Below are 16,363 nucleotides of genomic sequence, written 5' to 3' on the forward strand. Positions count from 1 at the left end.
TAGATTTGTCTACACAATCGTTTACATTTTTTTTTTACACAATAGTTTAGATTCGGCTACTCCAACCTAAACGATTTTTTTCAAGATTTTTTATACACAATTTTTTAAATTTAGTTACCCCAATCTAAACGACGTAACAAAAGAAGAAGAAAGACAATATAAAGAAATTGCAGCGAAAAAAAAAATATGATAGAAAAAAATCAGATTTAGTTACCCAAATCTAAACGACGTAAGAAAAGAAGAGAAAAATAATAAAAAAGATAGAAAGAAATCGCAGTGAGAAAATAAAAAAAAAGGAAAGACAATAGAAAGAAATTACAGCAAAGAGGAGAAGAAGACAAAAGGACAGACCCAAAATATTCAGAAAATGACTAACCTCCTGGACTTTATTATACAGACCGTAAATATTTTAGTAGTTTGTTATATTTATAAAAATTTCTCTAAAAATAAACTAAAACCTAATTTAAGAAACTAAAATAATACTAATCAAGATTAATTTGAACTATCGAAGTTGTCCCGATCTTCTTACATCGTATTTTATTCCTGGGAAAAAAACTCACGAAGGTAAAAGTGAAATAATGAGTGGTTTGAATGGAAACATCTCCAAACATCCGTCATCAACAATATTCAAATCTCACAAGTCAAGCATATAAATGGAAGGTCGGCATTTAGGCTTTAAAATCTCGTGGTTTGTTACATATAAAAATATTACTTATTAAATAAAATAAGAAGTTATTTTATTCAACATTTAAATTGTATAACACAATCTGATAATATATGACCTAAAATTATTTCATGAAACTTGAACAAGATGAACCATATTCAATAATAATTTAAACAATTCATGGACACGACCCATTTCGTATAACCGATGACAATTCGATACTAAAAAATTATAGAATAACACACCTTTGATTTAACAGTGTCATATCACTGGAAAAATTGGTACTTTCTTTTTTATCAAAGGTAAATTTCCATAGGAAGAATTAAGCATTTTGAAGTGATAGTCAAGTTGTACATTTCCTCAGTCAAAGATGTGCGTGACTAAAAAGATGTACAGTGTTGGATAAATTGCCCTTAGGTAGGGATCGAGGGTATATGAGTTTATATCTAAAAATAGAAGGCAAAGTGGGGGAAAGATTCTCCCTTTTATATTGATCTAGATATGGATTGAATGAACAAATAATCAAAAGACCTTATGGATACACACACAATGCGATCCCTTTTCTGTCTGAAAATAGTTTATAAAGTAGTAGTAGTAATATACTGTGATACATAGTCACAGACCACGAGAGGTACATTCAAGATAAACTAAAGGAAATCGGAAACTGCTATATACAAATTAGGCAGCATAATTATGGATCTCATTTCACATGATATATACATACAAAGTTGCATACAAATTCATACAGAAAGGATAATATATACATACTTGTTGACTCATCTATGGTGCACCGGAGATGAACCATTTTGCCATATACAAATATTCAACTTGATCATGCCAGAAGAACTGAATAAATCACGTGGAATCATAAGAAACCTTGTCGAGTGACAACAATCTGACGACGATTGAATGTTCTTCATGGAAGATTGTAAAACGAGGGAGAGGTCTTGAGTTTCTGCACGGAGATCATAAGAAAATGTTTCCTTCAAAGAAGGAGGTTGAAGGCAACAAATTTTAACAACACTTCCCAGATTTTCGGAACTATTGCTGAGAATAAAAAGAACACCATCTTGTTCTTGAAGGACGTGGTAAGTATCGTTAGTTTTTAAGCAAATGGTAAAGCTAGAACTGAAATGGAAGTTGGTAGCAGAGTTTGTATGTTTATTGCTAAAGTGTAATGATAACTGCTTAGCTGAGGCTATAAATTTGCAATCCGAATAGGGGCATAAACAAGGGGCATATAGGCATGTCTTTTCGTGGTCACTTTCGTTGCCATAACCAATGATCTCCTTGCATCCAAATTTTGATTGTTTGCAGGGTAATTTAATGGATTCAAGAACCTTCTCAACTGCTCGACAACGATTATAGCCAATAGGCCACGAGCAGGTTGCACATTTATTCTTAAGTTTGTTGCAGCAGGAAGAGCATGCAATATGTCCATTCTCACACTGAATGTCATGGAACCAATAGAAGAAAAACTAGTTAAGTCTAGATAGTGTTGATATATGTCATATCAGAGAATAAAATGGACAATGACTAAATAACTACATCTAGCTTGCTGAATGTATGATCACTTCAACTGCAACAGAAGTAGGAATGTGAAATATAGAGCTGAAAGAATTGGCAATAGTTAAAGAGGAAGCTTCCACTTTACCTCAAGGAAACTAATTAGATGTTAACCAATGAATCAAAAACTTCTTATGAGATTTTTCATTTTTTCTTTCGATGCACAAATCATACATTAAGGACAAGCAATAATGCCAGACTGCCAGTGCTCACGTTCTGATCCTCTAGACTATTACATGGACTAGCATGCTTTGCTGAAAAGTCATAACTTCAATATTTTTCATCTAAGATGTGCAGTAATCATTCAGTTAGAAATACCATTAGAGGTTAATATATTATTAGAACACTAAGGGGATGTTAATCGTTAGCTAAGGAGTTTGTTAGTTAAGATGAACCAATAATGTAGATGATGGTTTAGATATTTTGGCTTACTCATGGAGATGGTCCCAAGTTCCTCTAATTATCAAAACTTTCTACATTTTCTAATTCTACAAATTATCACTGTTCTAGTTTCTAGCAAATTCTTTATGGTATCACATTTACTTCACATCAAACGAGAGGACTTAGAACTCAGGCCAAATAACCCTTTACTCTATGGCTTTTGTATTCTTGTAGCAAGCGTTCATCTATGTCATGTTTTCTTCCCATATAATAGCGTCATACTGGCTTTTAAGACCACTATCCTTTTACACTAAAATTTGCATTGTTATCCACCTGTTCTTCCACATACCCAGTGTTAAAAGCTTTTGTGTCAAACCATTGTCTCATCCAGCCTATGATACAACTTCAGCAGAATACATGAAATTAATCCTCAACGAGATCAAATTTAGATATGATGAAAGATAAATAAAAATAATAAACAGTGAAAGCCAAAACTACAAATTTTCAACTGGATCATAGACAAAAACTTTCGGTTGAAAAATCATGCTGGATAAAAGATATATTTCGCAAGAGAAACTGTTTATAGCAAACTGATCAGAAACTATTCTCCAAGAAGAAAACAAACAGTACCCATGAATCCTATAAATGAAGTAAAGCATGATCTAGATTTCTAATGCATTTAGGAAAGACGATCAGTTAATAACTTAATATGCAAAAATATAATCCTAAAGCTGATCAGATAAAATAGACATATATCAAATCAAATCCCTATTTCTTTTTTATGGTAATAAATTTTGCATGTTACATATTTGTGTTTCATGTGCATGATACACCGCTGAGAACTCTAACTTCAACCCATATTATATAAAGTTCCCCTCTTACCACAGGTAAACTCAAACCCCCCCACCCCAAAAGAAATGAAAAATATACATTTTGTCCATGTGTTTTAAAAATATACATTTTTAGTCCTCAGGTTTATGGAATACAACCATTTTGTCCCCAAATTTTCAAAATATACATTCTTATTCCCTACGTTTTTAAAATTAGGTTTAAAAGGTCAAACTTCTTTTATTCTAAATAATTATACAACATTTTAAATTAGAAGAATAGTTTCTAAAAATCATATCCACTATAAAACTATATTTTTCTAATTTTATATCATATGATTATTTTTAATAGATCAAACAAAAAAATAGTTGCAAGATCTTTTAAACTTATTCTTAAAAACTCGTCTAAATGGTACATTTTGAAAACCCAAGGACAAAATGGGTCTATTATTATAAACCTAGGGACTAAAGGGCATACTTCTAAAACTCAGGAACTAAACGCACACATTCATCAAAACAGGGACTAAAAAGGAAACTTTTCCCCAAAAAAAAAACTATGCCAATGTGGGAGGAGGAGTTCAGCTTCCCATTTTTAGACTCAAAACTTAATGAAAACGCTAGCAGTCCATAGAGAAGAAATGTTCCAGAACTGTAGTATGATTTTTATTCCATTAAAGGAGGCAAACACAGAAAGCTTATCGATTTATCAGCATATTGGAGAAAGAAAATAAAGATGAATCAGCTGAGAAAATAAAGATGAATCAGCTGAGAAAATAAAGATGAATCAGCTGGACTACGTTCGCTTAAAACTGAGGAGATCTTTAAATTGGAATTTTTCCTTGAATATTTTCTTCAGTTGCCTTAGGCTCATATCATTTTTCTTTACAATTTGCCTCTCGATGCAATTTGCTTTGCTCTGTTCCTTTTCATCTTCTTCTTCCTCAGCATCTGAGTTGTCCATTAGCAGACTAATGGTCTGTTCTTTAACTGGAAATTTGGCTTCTATTGTTGGCCTAGGAAATTGGTTTATCAATGACAATTGCTCCGCTGGAAAAGAGGATGTGGGAGTTATTTCCACAATGATTGAACTTCATTGTTGTTGGAGGATGTGGGAGTTATTTCCACCAAAGCTTCCTCATATTGAACAATGGCATTTGGGATTTCAGGTTGAGAGTCGATAGCATGAAGTAGTTAGAATCATCTTCAAATTTCTTTTCCAATCAAGCCACACTTCAAAATCTTTATGAAAATAAGCAACCTCATTAACTGTGGAAAATTTTCTGTTGTCCAAAATTCTCAAGCAATGCCCAAAGCACAACTTGCGCCACTAATCTCCATTGATTTGAATGCTCAATCTCAAAACTTCCATGTTGCTTTATGACACTAATTATCAAACTTATGTGAGCAACCCCCTCATATCTGCCCCACCTATCCATCAATCTTCCAAAGGTCTACCAGGCCCTCATTTTTAACTCCTCTAATCAATTCTTCATCTGTACATCAAATTTATTTAGTATACAATCTTCATGTATCAACCCTGAACCAATCATCATGTATCAACCCTGAACCAATCATCATGTAAATGGAGTCTTATCATCACAATAGTATGTGCCATTCAGTTTTCGCAACTCAACCTTCTAAGCAATCCTTTTCTTCATCTTCATTTTTCCATTTAAACTTAAATCCTTATCTTCCCCAAATTGGTCATTATCTGCTTTATATCTAGATCCCCAAACAACTGCCTCATTACCTGTATTTGATGAGCCATGTATGCTCACTGATAGCAAGCATACTTCCTATAATTTTAAGAATACCGATGCAGTAATGCAGAGTTTTAGGAATTTTTATGATAATACTTCTGATGATTTTTATTAATGAGAGGGGAAGCCTTTTTATAGGCAGAAAATTACAAGAGTTTGTTGAAGTTAGTTATTTTAGAACTAACTCAAGATACAAGAACTAACTAAGAATAACTAATCTCAAGATACAAGAATGGTAATTCAAGATACTCAAGAATTAGCTAAGAAATATTAAAGATCTTTAAAGAAACATCAAGAAGGAGGATGTTCTACATCAAATACCTTACTTATTGCTACTATTAATTCTATTCAGAATGCTCAACATGCAAACAAGAACCAGAATTAATAATTTTTTTGAACAGGAGACTCCAATTATCATGTATGTACAGTACTGTCTCCAAATTTCAGCGTGCAGGACAGCAGTTTAATGAGTATTCACTTTTCTAAGAGTGAAATGGAGCATAGTTCAAAACAAAAAACATTAATGTGGTTCGGGGAAAATTGGTGTTTAATCTTTAGGCCTAAAATAATTCCTATGGCACTATATCTCTTAGCAGAAAAAGGGTGTCAGATGGAGGGCCTAAATTCTGATAACTTGGGCTCCAGTCATTTCAGTTAAGCTTGATTTACATGCTTAGTCTCCTCCATTCAATGATCCATCCATTTATTGGCAGCTCGAGGACAATTTTGATATAGATTCCACCCGGCGTTGTTTTCTTAGTTCTATTCCTACCTAACAGCCTAAGAAACAACAAACGATCTCTGTCATCTACTGAGGTTAAATATTGTTCCTCAGCCAACCATGATTTTTTTGTGATCATTTTCAAAAACAAAAGATACTACAGATATTTGGTTTGTTAACATTCAGCTATTTCTTTAGCTACTAATCAATTTTTTATGCTCACACAAAAAGAGTTTAGATTGATTATCGCCTCAATTTGATGGAAGGTTATTAAGAATTTCAATGTTTCTTCTAATCCCAGCTTTCCGAATTACACACAAAGCACTATCAACCCAAGATTTCTTTCTTTTTTACATTACAAATTTATGGCTTCCATTTCATCTTAAAGTCTCAATTGAAGTAAGCCCAATACACTAGAGGACCAATGAACTAAACACCCAATTAGGAATCAGACCACGATCAACTACAAAATTACAACTAATTGCAAAGAGAACATGTATGAAGACGTTGAAAAGAAGAGACCTGGAAGATGGGGATGCTCAAAGGTTCGCAGCAAATAGAGCAATCCAACACTTCTGGGTCAATCAAGAACATCGAAACGGAACCATTTGGCTTCGCATTTTTAGTACACGACTTACCCGACCAAAGTGCTCTCTTACCACCGTCTTCTCGAAGATGTTCCTCTATTTCATCATTTCGGTGACGCTTGCTCTGATCTTCATCATTCTCACTTTCTTCCTTGTCGGAATTGAAACCCTGTTCTTCTCCTTGTTCCCGCTGTTCGCTACGGCGGGGAAAATCAACAGTGGCGTTGATTCGAAAAGAGGATCTCTTCCTCTTCCCCCTGGGGCTACTGGGTCCATCGCCGGCATCCTCTTCTCCATCAACCGAAAACTTCGCCATGTCGATTCCCCTTCGCTCGCGAGGAAGACGAAGATTGTGTATGCGTAAGACCGCCACGTATTCTCGACGACTGCTTATCCACCAACTTCCATCCTATTAACCTTCTCGTAAAATCTATAAAATTGAAGAAATGATTTTGAATTCCAAGGGACCTTTGGAAGTGATTTGTAATAATCTCATTAATCAAAAATTATCATTAGGTGTTTGGGAGAGACTATTACAATCTCATATTTTTATTATTCTTTTTCTTTTATATATACATTAATATATTTTTTTTAAAAATTGATTTTATTAAATCGAGTTAATTATTATATTTACCACATAAATTTAGCTTCAAACTTGAGTTTTCACTCTTTTTTGCCATGCATATTTATAGTACATGAACAAAAATTTCTTCAGATATTTTATTCAATGTTCTTAATTATGATGTTCATTTTATACATTTAGCTTCAATCTTGCTTTTTCACTACTTTTCTTCTCAATACATATATATTTTACATGAAATAATAATTTTCCTTCAAATGGTTCTATTAAATCTTGTTAATTAGGATGTTCATTTCATAAATTTAACTTTAATCTTGGTTTTTCACTACCATATTTTGCCATCAATATATATGGTACCTGAATGTAACACCCAAAATATAAGATAACTCTAATTCTAATTATCTTGGAGTAATTTTTATTAGGTCGAAATTATTTTAGGTAATTAATCGGTGAGATTTGTTTATTTTTGCGGAAATTATGATTAATTAAATATTTTTTAAATGATATTTAATTAATTTGGAGATTTGAAATTTTTTGTGTTGTAAATCTTTGTTGTTTTTAATTAGTTAATTGGTCAGATTATGAGTAATTATATATGTGTATATAATTATTTAAGTTATTGGAGATAAGAATAATTATATTATGGATAATATAATTATTAGGATATATAATTTTTTGGGAGAAGAGAAAAAGGAGTTAAAAGTGATGATGTGATGGGAAGATTTAATGAGAAGAGAGAATAAAATTATTTGGTTTGATTTGTATTAAATGAAAAGAGAAAATGTGATTTGGTTATTTTGAAAAGAACCGGGGAAAAGAGAAAAAAATAATAATAATTTTATTATTATTATTTTTCTTAAATAGACCTCGTTTTCCATGCATTACTATTCTTCTTCTTTCTCAAGGAAACCTTAAAAACCCTAGCCGTCGCCTTGTTCCCTTCATTGCCCACTGCGCATCATCCATCTCTGTTTGTTTCCATCATGCGTAAGATCCTTGTCTTCATTGTCTTCGTCAGGTTCGTCTTCAAGTGTCGTCAAACGTCTTAGCTTCGTCACTTCCATCTGCATTCGTCATTCCATCCTATTAGTGCCTTCGTCGCACATCGCTGTCTTCGCATCTCCTTTACCGTCACTCAGTGTCGCGTCGTTCCATTGTTGTTTTCCTTCGTCAATGTCATCAGTCGCATCTCCTTTATAGTCATCGATCGCCGGCAAGTCTCCAGTCAAGCCGTTCTTTGCGTTCTAGCCAAGTCCACCCGAGCCGATTCTCCTTACAAGTCGTGAGCCGACTTCCTCTTTTAGCTGAGCCGATCCCCTTTAGCCAAGCCGCACACCTAATTTTTTTATCCTTTTTTCACCTATTTTGGTAAGTTTGGGTTGGGTTTTAGGTATGCCCAACAAATATTAATTTTTTGACCCTAAATAATTTAATTTTGGATTTTAATATGGAATTTCATTTAAGTTGGATTATATTTTTATGAAGGCTTGGCTAGAGTTTATTGGAGAAACTGAGAGCTTTGATTTTTCCTAATTAAGGTTGAATTGGAATTCAACCTCAGCTTTGGGTAAGTTGAATTAAATCACTAGAAGAAATTTGGTCTTTAATGTCGGGTGGAAAAAATGAAAAATAAGCTTTAATGTCGGTTTTCAAAAGGCGGATGTTTAATGTTGGTTTTAAATCGACATTAAAGCTTTATCTTTAATGTCAGTTTAAAACCGACATTAAACATCATGTTTTTTAGAACCGACATTAAAGGTCTTTTTATTTTATTTTTTATTTTTTTAATTTTGTAAAAAGTTGAATTTTTCTCTCTCTTACTTTACTCTTTTCTCCTTTCTTCTCTACCAAACCCTACATTTTACTCTTTTCTCCTTTCTTCTCTACCAAACCCTACATTTTACTCTTTTCTCCTTTCTTCTCTACCAAACCCTACGAAAGAAAGGTTTTCTCTCAACATTTCTTCCCTTTCTTCCTTTCTCAATCTCATCACTTTCTCCCCTCTCTTCTCTGATCAGTCGCCAACGCGCGTGAACTCGCCGCCGTGCTATCATCCTAGGCAGCTTCTTCCGTTGCCGCATCGCACTCGTGCCTCACGTGGAACACTCACCCTTCTCACCACCGGCACGTTACCGGCTCGGGATGTCCGTTGTTGAGCGATTTCGGTTGCAATATCCTGGCACTGAAGGCTCATCCAGCAAGTCAGTTTTTAGCAAAATGGTTCGAGGCACGTGGGGGGTCGCCCGGGAATGGGCTTAGGCTGTGTTCGCACGTGGGGTGTGGACGTCCGGAGACGAGACGACATGAGTTTCGTCGGTGTTCCGTTTGTGGTACCGTTATTTCGGCATTTCAGTGCTTCTGGAACTAGAGCAGGTTTGCTTGAACATCTTTTTAGATGAATAATTTCGATTTTATTAATGGTTGAATTTCATGTTTGTGTAAAAGTTGAAGCGATTAGTTTGTGATTTAATGTAGGGCTTTGTACGTAGTTAGAACCGATATTTTGATATTTTTTAGATTCTAGTTGTATTTCTTATTGTTTTATTGAACTTGTTTTCATGTTATCAGGTTCTGGAGGATATTCGTATTTGTTTGAACCTATGTGGTGGGCCGGGATGATAAGTAGTAAGTTTCTTCTTCATTCATTTCGTTGCTTATTCATATTGTTATCACGTTCAAACCTCGAGATGCTAAAACTAGCAGCGTTCTCAAGAAAGCATTACCATATGCACTAGCATTTGAATTTTTGTTTGATGAGTTTTCAAACTCTGCTCGTGTGTGTTTAATCTCTTTTTTTCTCCAGTTGATTCCTCTTTTGAGTGTTTCTTTTTCTGAATTCAAGTAGTTAATTAAGGTTTAAGAACTCAGAATAATTCTTATCTATGAATATGAATACTTCAAGTTACAAGGTACAAAATTAGTTGCCGCTGCTTTTCTCTTCGGAATTAGGAGTTTCTCTAATTTTACCATATTTATCACTTCCAAATTCAAACACATAGCCATTGCATTTTGTTTTGCTAATCCAAACTTTGTATTTTGCTGATCGAAAGAAGACAGAGGAAGCCATATGTGAGCTTCTTGTTGGGTTGAATTATATTTGCCGATACGAGCATCAGCAAAATGCATTGCTAGATTGTGCAAGTAGTTTCGACTTTGAAGATTGTATGGAGTGGCAGTTGCAATGTAAAGATTCGTATCTTACTTGGAGACGATGGTACAGCCTACAGGCGTAGACATTTTCTTTCTTTTTTTCTTTTATTACACAAAGTGCATTTAGAGGAATGATAGTTCAATAGAATTGTGAATACTGAGCAGCTTTACCACACTGAAAGACATGATTGATAGGGACTTCAATTCGTCACTGTTTGCTGTTGAGAGGTATGAATGTTCAATCCAAATTACTCAATTGCATCCTTAACGAAATGAAACATATCCTACCTCTGGAATCTCTATATACTTTGTTGGATTAAGTACGTTAGTTTGAAAACATTTCATAGTCATAAGCAATGAAGTAAAAACATCAGTTCATCTTTCTGTTATATTCCAGTCTATAAACTGTCTATATGTTGCATTTCCAAGTCTGTTACATTGATTATTGTTCTTGGGACTGTTTTTTTGTTTTGGTCATGAACTTGTAGAAACTTGAGTATCTATTGAAAAGCTGCAACTTTATTCCTTTCAGGTGGAAAATTTCTGTTTTTCTCCATTAAGCTATGAGGCTGAATCTTTCAAATGAAGATGGAAAAAGGTACAGTATCTATTGAAAAGCTACAGCTTTATTCTTTTCAAATGTTTTTCTCCATACAGTTAGTAGCTATTTCTCCCCAACTCTGCCCCATCCCACGATTTGTTTTTCGTTTTCTAGTGGTTGTAATTTAAATATAAAATAGTAGCTTGATGTATTTAAATCACAACCATGTCAACATCATGCCAAATCAAATGGATGAAATGAAATATACTTCTTACAGGACAATGTTACACTTTATTAGATACTAAAATATCTTGTTAGTTCTTGAAAAGTTCATGTTAGAGGTAATAAATCTATTTGCATTCAGCATGTTTATATATTCAATCAGATTTCATATTTTTTTAGCAGAGAAGGATGTTTTGTGAATGAAGAGTAAGGAAATAAAAAATGGTCCAAAGTTTGAATTCAATGATTGAGATTGTTACTCCACTTAACAACAAACAACAAAACTCCCTCAAATTTAACTTAACTATATTCATTAATTGAATAACCTTAATTTTTATAAATGTCACCAAACACGAAACTAGTAACAAAGTTCATAAAGTTAGTCATTTTGATATTTCTACTAGCAACTAGGTCATAACATTATTACTTATCAATTCTACCATCTTGATGTCTTTTACAGGGAGTTATCACTAAACAAATGACTGCAATAGGAGAAATGGTTGCAAGTGAGTACAATTAGCCAGACCCTCATCTTTGTGACAAGATCTTGAAGTTGGTCATTTGTGAAGCGTTCTAGTTTGCTATTAGTTGCAGTTTTAGTTATTGCTCTCTCAATATATTCTTTTTCTTTCTTTCTTTCTTTCTTTCTTTCTTTCTTTCCAAAGGATGATCAGTGTAATAATTAAGCTTCATAATTTCTGTGTTTGGATTCAAGTTGTATATAAATGTATACATTATTAAGATTTCATTTTGTATATGTACAAGTAAAAGATTTCATTTTTAACTATTTGGTGTCATACAAAATGGACAATAATGCAAGGATTTAATAAAAATAAATTTGAAAAAACGACATTAAAGTTGACAACTTTAATGTCGGTTAAAAAAAAATTAAAGACATCTTTAATGTCGGTGGAAAAACGACATTAAAGATGTATCATAAGTGACATTAAAGACATATTTAATGTCGGTTATCCACCGACACTAAAGATGAACCGACATTAAAGGCCTTCAATAACACCTTCAAAGATGTCGGTTTATAACCGACATTGAAGGCCTTGAATGTCGGTTTATAACCGATATTAAAGACATCTTTAATGTCGGTTATAAACCGACATTGAAGCCCAACCAACGTTAAAGCCCTTTAATAATGCTCGCAAAGATGTCGGTCGCCAAGTGACATTAAAGGCATTTAATGTCGGTTTTAAACCGACATTAAAGGCCAAATTTCTTGTAGTGAATAGATTTTTCGATCATTAAGTAACTGTTAAGTTATTGAACTTAGTTATTTATCCCTTACTGTTTAGGATTTATTCTTAGGAAGCTTGAATATTGTTGTTAGGCATATTTATTTGTTTGCTAATCTCAAGGTAAGAGATTCTCCTACTAGTCCCTTGTGCTGAAGTTAGAAGTTTGCATGTGATTTTTCTATTATGCATTGATATAGCTAAAATACATAATGTATTGATGACGTATGTTGATGACTGATAGTTATGTTGATGAGGATGACTGATTTATATTAATGATACATGAAACGCTCTCACTCATGAGATTAATATTTACAGTCTGATTGAGAGCGTTATGATTAATATTCATGTCATATTTTATGATGTTATGATGTACTACATGCTATGGAATTGGTGTCATGTTAACTTTATCTTTTAGGATCGTACCCATATGGGTGTCCCTTGGGATCATCACCTTTTGATAATTGTGTGGTCCGACGGGATCACCAGTCTCATGAGGTGTTACGTATATGAGTGGTCTGATAGGGTCACTTACAGTCCGATTGTCTTAAGTGTTCCTTCGGGTTCACTGAAGACCAGATTGTCTTAGGTGTTCCTTCAAGTTCACCGAAGACTAATTTTGTCCTAGGTGTTCCTTTGGGTTCACCAAAGACTAGAGATATTCCTACGGGATCATTAGATTGTGTGTGTTTGGGAACGTGCTAGTTTAGGGATACTTCATTATAGGACTCTAACGAGAAGTTAACAGACACTTAGTAGAACTAGTTATAGGTTTCTTACTGAGTATATGTTTATACTCACTCTTTCTATGTTTAAATTTTCAGGCAAAGGTAGAGGTAGAGGAAAGCTGATGAATGACAAGAAGTGATCGCGACTTGCCATAGGAAAACATTTTGCTTTCGTCTTTATGTTATCATTTTGATTTCAACGTTTTTGTATTCTTTAACTATTTCTCTTTTAAAACTAGATAGGGCCCGAGGTAGAATTTTATTTTTAGAAATTTATTTCTACATACTTTGATTTATTTATAATTATAATGAACATTTAAGGTTTTCCGTTAAAGTTAGTGTTATTTTTCATTTTGGTTAAGAAAGTTGTTTATTTTTATTTTAATAGTAATGACCTCAGTTTAGTATTAACAATTGGGTCGTTGCACTGAAAATGCACATTTTTTTCTTAATTTTGTTTCATTAAATCTCGTTTACTTTGATATTCATTTAATAAATTACATTTAATCTATGTTTTTGCCATACAACCACCTACAAAATAAAAAAACCCTGCTCGACTTATTATTTCTTATTCATGTTGTTTTCTCGTATTCTTTCTATGTTTTCATCTCTCTGTTCTCATCCCTCTTTGAATCCCATCTCAGAGATGACAACTTAGAAAAAAAACCAATAAGAATAATAAATAAAGGCATTCTTAATTGTAACCAAATTATGTCTCCCTAAACACATACCAATTAAATCATGTGGAATAATAGCAAAGTAGCATTTTGAAGCTAATAAAACTTGAAAAGTTATATCAATCGTTACTCTTAATACTAAGTTCTGCAATTTGATTTATTCTAGTTCTAATTATTTCACAGCAATAGAAAACAGAATTGTCACTGAAGAATTACAATAATCAAATCAGTAGCTTGGATAGAGATCAATTTGATAACCATTTGATTTCTCAAAATTTGTCCATGTTTTCAAACGATTTCTTTCCAATAATTTTCATCTTTTCTAAGAAAGCAATTGAATCTATAGCCAAATTTTAAAAACAAAACAAGCTTCTAAAACTATTCTTTAGCTCTGTTTTCCATCTCCTCTACTTCTTCTCTCTCCATAACTCTATTTATTGCCTTCTCCACAACTTCCATTTACTTGAAAACCCCTATAATTCTCACCCACTTATGAATTCCAACACCAACTCCATTTTTCAACACTACCGTCACAAGTTTCTTATTGTAAAATTGCTCCCCCGATATTGGCCACATCACCATAGGAACTCCGACAGTCACTCCTTCCAATGTGGAATTCCACCTAAAAAGTGTGTCACAAATCCACCCACTGCGGATGTGCCAATATCAAAACTTGTGGTGCCTATCCTTTTATACTCATCCCCTTTTCTTCTACCATTTGTTCAACCCTTTTTGGTAACCAATCCTCATCCTCTCCGTTTTCTTTTTCTCCTTTCACTTTTCTCACAACCCATATGAAATTTTTTCCACAGGCTTTAAGCCCACTTGTAGTCTCCTTCTTCAACTGATCAAAATTTAAGTTCGCTATACTTCTGAAACATACACAACTGAATTGAATTTCTTCGAATCAAATAATTTTAAGCACTCATGTTTGTCAATGCTGGATTCATTTCCTATTCAGGCTCTTTCTTCGGTTTCCTTATTGAATAAAGAAAGTGGATCAATATGCCCAACCTTTCTTCTAAAAGACAATTTTTATAGCAGCTGGGGAGTGAGAATAATTAAGTGAAAGAGTGGGAGGGGAAGTGAGAAGGATTAAGGGGCCTTAAAAGGGAAGAGGTAACTGTATAAATAGTAAAATAATGAATAGCAAACTGAAGAATAGAAAATCCTGAAAATAATTTAATTTATAGTAAAATCGCCTATTGGATACTTTTTTCTTTTACCTTTTTTGCCCGATTATACCCCTTTATAAAGAACAATTCTTTTCATACAAATACAATGTATTTGTATAAGTCAAAAAATCAGATAATGAATACAGTATATTTGTAATAACATTTATTTATTGTAAATCTTAACTAAACATGATATTTTTTGTTGGAAAAGATTGTACCAACATCCCTTAAAAATATGACTCTAGTTTCAACTAGGTTTACAAATTATTAGGATTTAAATCAAGTACTTAACAATTCTTTATATTTCTATAATTCATAATACATATATTTAATACCAGTTTGAATTCAATTTTTAGATAATACGCCCAAAATAATGGCAAATATAAATTCAATACATTTGGATTCTTTATATTTTATAGTATTTATCAAAACTTTATTAAATAATACATAATACATATTTTTAATAACAATTTGAATTTGAATTCAAATTTTACATCATATCCCTAAAATAATGGCAAAGATAAATTCAACTATTTCGTATTTTTTATATCTTAAACTATTTATCAAAAAAATAGACATAAATAATATATGATACATATTTGAGATTTATTAACAATTGGAGTTTATATTTTATTTATATCATCCCTAAAATCGTTATTTTAAATTCAAAATTTACACATTATCCCTAAAATGATTCTAAATATAATAATTTGAATTTACAGTCTCTTCATGCCCCTAAATCGTGCTGATTTAACAATAATTTAGGATAACAATTTTCAGTTTATTCTTTTCATACGTTTTGAATTTATTTTCAATCGTTTCCCAAAATCAACTTGAATTTAAATTTCTTATCATTTCCCTAAAATCTTGCTAATTTAATAATAATTTAGGATAATAGTTTTCAGTCAATTATTTTAAGACATTTGAATTAATTTTCAGTTGCTTACCAAAATCAACTCTATTCCCTACTCAGTTCCTAAGATCATTATCCAACAATCCTTTTCAGTGGAAGCAATGCTGAATGGGGAACGAAATATTGAATGGAAGATACGATTGTGCATCAAGATACGAATGCTGAATGGAAGATATGATTGTGTAGCAAGACACGAATGCTGAACAAAAGATTAGGGTTCAAAATTGTGTGAAGACCTTTCAAAATCTCCTAGGGTTAGAAAACGTGAAATAAGTGGGAATGTGAAACGGTGGAATGCCTGCACATATTGAAGGAGTTATGAAACAGTTGTAGAGCTTAGGTGGAGCTTTGATGTGTTATTTTTTAGTTTTGGGGGGAAATTAGAATTTTCGTAAGTTTTAATTGTGGGTGGAGAGTTTTATTTAACTATAAGGTATTTGGGGTTTATTGAACAATTGTACTTATGAATAAATTTGTCATTTAGGTAGGGGCATTTAAGGCATTGCTCCCCCAATTTTTTTTTCAAATTTTTCTATTTTGCTATTTTATCAATTTAAAAATAAATTTGTCATTTATCCAAAGTAAACCTCATATTTTTTTTCATTCTTTTTGTCATGCCTAAGTTAT

General features: G+C 32.7%; 1 protein-coding gene across 1 annotated transcript; it reads right to left on the reverse strand.

Moving 5' to 3' along the window:
- Window positions 1-1,342: 1,342 nt before the first annotated feature.
- LOC103499310 (E3 ubiquitin-protein ligase SINA-like 7) lies at window positions 1,343-7,043 on the reverse strand. The gene is made up of 2 exons (XM_008462289.3): window positions 6,442-7,043; window positions 1,343-2,112 (listed from the first exon to the last, which is right to left on the reverse strand). Exons 1-2 carry the CDS (start codon window positions 6,820-6,822, stop codon window positions 1,441-1,443), a joined length of 1,053 nt encoding a protein of 350 aa, XP_008460511.1. The 5' UTR covers window positions 6,823-7,043; the 3' UTR covers window positions 1,343-1,440.
- Between the last annotated feature and the right edge of the window lie 9,320 nt (window positions 7,044-16,363).

Source organism: Cucumis melo, chromosome 9, assembly GCF_025177605.1.
Source record: "Cucumis melo cultivar AY chromosome 9, USDA_Cmelo_AY_1.0, whole genome shotgun sequence".
In the NCBI taxonomy this organism is placed as follows: Eukaryota; Viridiplantae; Streptophyta; class Magnoliopsida; order Cucurbitales; family Cucurbitaceae; genus Cucumis; species Cucumis melo.